This window comes from Nanorana parkeri, unplaced genomic scaffold, assembly GCF_000935625.1.
Source record: "Nanorana parkeri isolate BGI_ZX_2015 unplaced genomic scaffold, ASM93562v1 scaffold214, whole genome shotgun sequence".
Lineage (NCBI taxonomy): Eukaryota > Metazoa > Chordata > Amphibia > Anura > Dicroglossidae > Nanorana > Nanorana parkeri.
The window spans coordinates 153,047-156,789 of record NW_017306482.1 but is presented as its reverse complement, the minus strand read 5'-3'; the positions used below and the strand labels follow the sequence as shown (position 1 = coordinate 156,789).

The window sequence follows — 3,743 nt, the reverse complement described above, 5'->3', positions numbered from 1 at the left end:
GAGAGAGAGAGAGAGAGAGAGATAGAGAGAGAGAGAGAGAGATAGAGAGAGAGAGAGAGAGATGGATAGAGAGATAGATAGATAGGATAGATAAATCAATAGATAGTAGATAGATGAAGAGAGAGAGAGATGGATGGGGATGGATAGAGAGAGAGAGGATAGAGAGAGAGAGAGATGGATAGAGAGATAGATAGATAGATGGAGAGAGAGGAGAGAGAGATAGAGAGAGAGATAGAGAGAGAGAGAGAGAGAGAGATGGATAGAGAGATAGATAGAGAGATAGAGAGATAGATAGATAGATAGATAGATAGATAGATAGATAGATAGATAGATGGAGAGAGAGATAGAGAGAGAGATAGATATAGAGAGAGAGAGAGATGGATAGAGAGATAGATTGATAGCTAACAAATAGCTTAACTTTAACGCCTCCTTGACACTATTGCATCGCCGTTAAGCAATGTTGCATGCGTTGGTGTATTGTGGTGCCATTCATTTTAAATGGCACCTCAACCTACCTTGCTAAAGGGAGCGCGTTCTGGTGATATTTGCTACCTAGAATGGCACATGTATCTTTTTTTGGTGCCTTCTGGCATGTCAGGTACCCCAGTGTTATAGAGTGAATGGGCCCTAAATACTTTTTAAAAAAATAACTGTTTTTTTTTTTTTTAGGGAAATCAGCAAACGTCTGACAGAAGAGCAAGCCAAGAAAACCTACGACCGTGCGCTCAAATTAGAACAGGAGTTTGGCGAGTTTTTTACAGGTGATTTTTTTAATATAATACCTTATAATGTTCACTGTTCTGATGTACACATAGTCATAATATCCCCTAAAACATTGCAGAAAAATATTTGTATTATCATCTTTATTTACTATTAGTATTTATATAGCACCAACAATTTTACCCAGCGCTTTACATAGTGCACATTCACATCAGTCCCTGCCCTCAAGGAGCTTACAATTTAAGCTCCCTATCCCACATGCATACATACGACTTTTAAGGTATCCGTTAAGTGGAACTCTATCTGTAAGGTGAACCATCGCCTTGTCCATGCAGGGAATAGCAACAGATTCACCTTACTGCAACAGATTCACCTTACTGCTCCACTCCCCAGCTGCACCAACTCGCCTTCCTTTCACCATAGACAGTTGCCTTCATGGTGATCCCTCTTATGTACTTTACCAGACAGAGCTAAATGCAAAATGTGATCTTTAATCTACAAAGAAGCTCGATGGTTGTCCTAGAAAAGGCTTAAACCTAAAAAAAAGGACCTGAACTGTGAAAGCTGAGCCCAGAAACAGGCAGTCAGAGAGCAAAAGACTGGACCCCAGTGTTGCTTGCGGTCCCCCTGCAGCTGATCTTTTCCCTATTATTGACTGACCTTGTTCTGCCCGGTGCCCCAGTGTAGAGGCGGCCATCTTGGTAGAGACAGGGTTTGGGTTCCTCATGTCAGAACTGCCTCCTGATGACTGCTCGGGGAACAATCAAGCAGCAGGAGGGGTTCAGATAATGGATGAGTCAGAAGCAGGGAGATCTTTGCACTGCATGTCATCAGGTACAGCTTACTCTCCAGCAAGGAGAACAGTGGGAAGAACATTAATTAAATCACCAAATTTCACCAAAGACCAGCATTCAGAGGCAACAGCGCCTTAGATCTCCCACCGCAGATATACAGCTATGAGAATACAGAACAGGAATGCCTAGGCCCATTGTAAGCTTTAAAAAAAAAAACCTCTCCCGAATGCGTCAACACTCGTGGTAAAATTGCAGTAAAAATGAAATGCACCATGTTCCAGATCTGGTCTGGAAAATAGTGTGAGCCAAGCCTCAATACAGGAGGTGATATCTCCTTTCCTCCATGCACAACTGATGTCTTCTCGCTTTTTTGTACAGTTAAAACTTTGTATTCACCTTTAAAATAATTACATATTTTTTTAAGTTACTTTATGGCTAGAATTAAAACTTTTACAAAATCCTCACTGCAAAGAAAATATTTAATAATCCACGTCCCCACTGTCCTGGTCAGTGATGTGCGGTACCTCATATTCCGGGTGAGCATTTCCCCCGTCCCGCCGGTCAAAGCCCCGCCGGCCGAAACCCTGCCCCATCGAACGAAGCACACCCCCCCCCCCCCCACGAACGAACCCCCCCCCCCCCCCCCCTGTCCCCAACTCGTCCCCAAGCTAGTGTGAAGGAGGAAGGGAGGAGCCTCCCTGTCCCTCAATAACTGCCTGTCAAAAGCTGGATGCAGCACCGCCTGTAATTAACAGGCAGCGCTCCATCCATACCAGGTTACACAGCGGGGAGGATTTCCCCGCTGTGTAACCTGTTAGAAGCCGATCCTGAATGGAGAAAAAGCTGTCAGCTTCAGACTTGAAGCTGACAGCTTTTTCCTCCATAATGCTAGTTGAGGCTCCGCCTCCCCTGACCGCACGTCCCTGATCCTGTTGTCCTGGGAGCTTCACTTTCTAAAAGAGCTGCAGTGGCTGCAGAATCCTCCGGTTGTGTGGAATCCCTGCACCCCCCACCCCCTCCCCACAGAACATTGTGGTTCAGTCCACCTGCCTCTACATCACAGATGAGTTCTGTAGTGACGGGGGGCTGGCGGATTGAACCACAGAGCGCAGAGGGGGACCAAGCTTCTAACACTCCTGGGATTGTCTAATGTATAAGGTTTTCAGCAAGCTTATCTCCGGTCATTTAATTTTTTTTTCTCTACAGGGAAAGCTTTTTTTGTAAATTTTTTTGTCCATCAACAGAGTCGATTTATTTAGATCACTTCAGTCATGATTTATCTACAGCCAATAAAAGAAGATTTTCTAACGTTCCAATAAACAAGACACCCCATCCCTATTATTTACATTGCATTCACATTACATCTTTACATTACATCGCCCAGTTTGTACCCTTACACAATCCTCCGTGTCCCCCATTTAAACTTCAGTTCTCATGAAACAAAGATGTTTTATTTTACAAGCAACGAAAAACTTTTTGTCTCTTACAGCAATCGTCCAAGGAGACACTTTGGATGACATATATAACTCATGCAAACTGGTAATTGAAGAACAGTCTGGTCCTTACATCTGGATAGCTTCAAAGGAGAAATTATAATATAGGAAATAAAGTTAAATCATTAGAGGGAACTCCAAAAATTACCTTATTTTTGGATCTATTCTTTTTTTTCTTTCCAAAATTTGTTATATTGCAATTACATTTTTGCGGTCCGTGAAATTTCATGAATGTACAACGTGAAGGAGACAATGGATGCATGACCTGGAAATGGATAACAGCAAGACTGGAATGGGTTTTGGTGGGACCAGCAATGTTTGGGCATCGAGTACTTGCCAATCCCTCTGTCATTACTGGAATTTACCAACAAGTACAAGTTTCTTCCTCAAAGTCTTGGCCCATCCAACAACATCATCTTCTTCAGGTTTTTCTTATTAGCTGTTGGCATGGAACACAACGCAAGAATGGAACTGACGTTTCGTCGTCCCAGCCGAGCTTGAAGCCCGTGTTGATAAAATGATTAGATTTTAGACCAACCTTCAGCTTCTTCTGTGATACACATACAAATATCTCAATGCATTCCATAAAAAAATGGCTGCTGAGACTAGTTGCATTAAAATACCAGAAGACTGTTCTGCTTTAACAAAAAACATTGGTTTTCAAAAAACAAACGCATTGACCCGATTTAAAAAAAAAAAAAGGTAAAAAAAAAAAGAACGGACAGCATGATTAATA

General features: G+C 42.5%; 1 protein-coding gene across 2 annotated transcripts in view; it reads left to right on the top strand.

Moving 5' to 3' along the window:
• Positions 1 to 3,142, top strand: part of LOC108786492 (disks large homolog 2) — a 158,856-nt gene extending 155,714 nt beyond the window's left edge. For both annotated transcript variants that reach the window (XM_018555809.1, XM_018555808.1), the window contains 2 exons: positions 670 to 761; positions 3,004 to 3,142. In XM_018555809.1, coding sequence (XP_018411311.1) covers positions 670 to 761; positions 3,004 to 3,110 — 199 coding nt within the window. In that variant the 3' untranslated portion in view covers positions 3,111 to 3,142. The remainder of the gene's footprint in view (positions 1 to 669; positions 762 to 3,003) is intronic.
• The last annotated feature ends 601 nt before the right edge of the window (positions 3,143 to 3,743 follow it).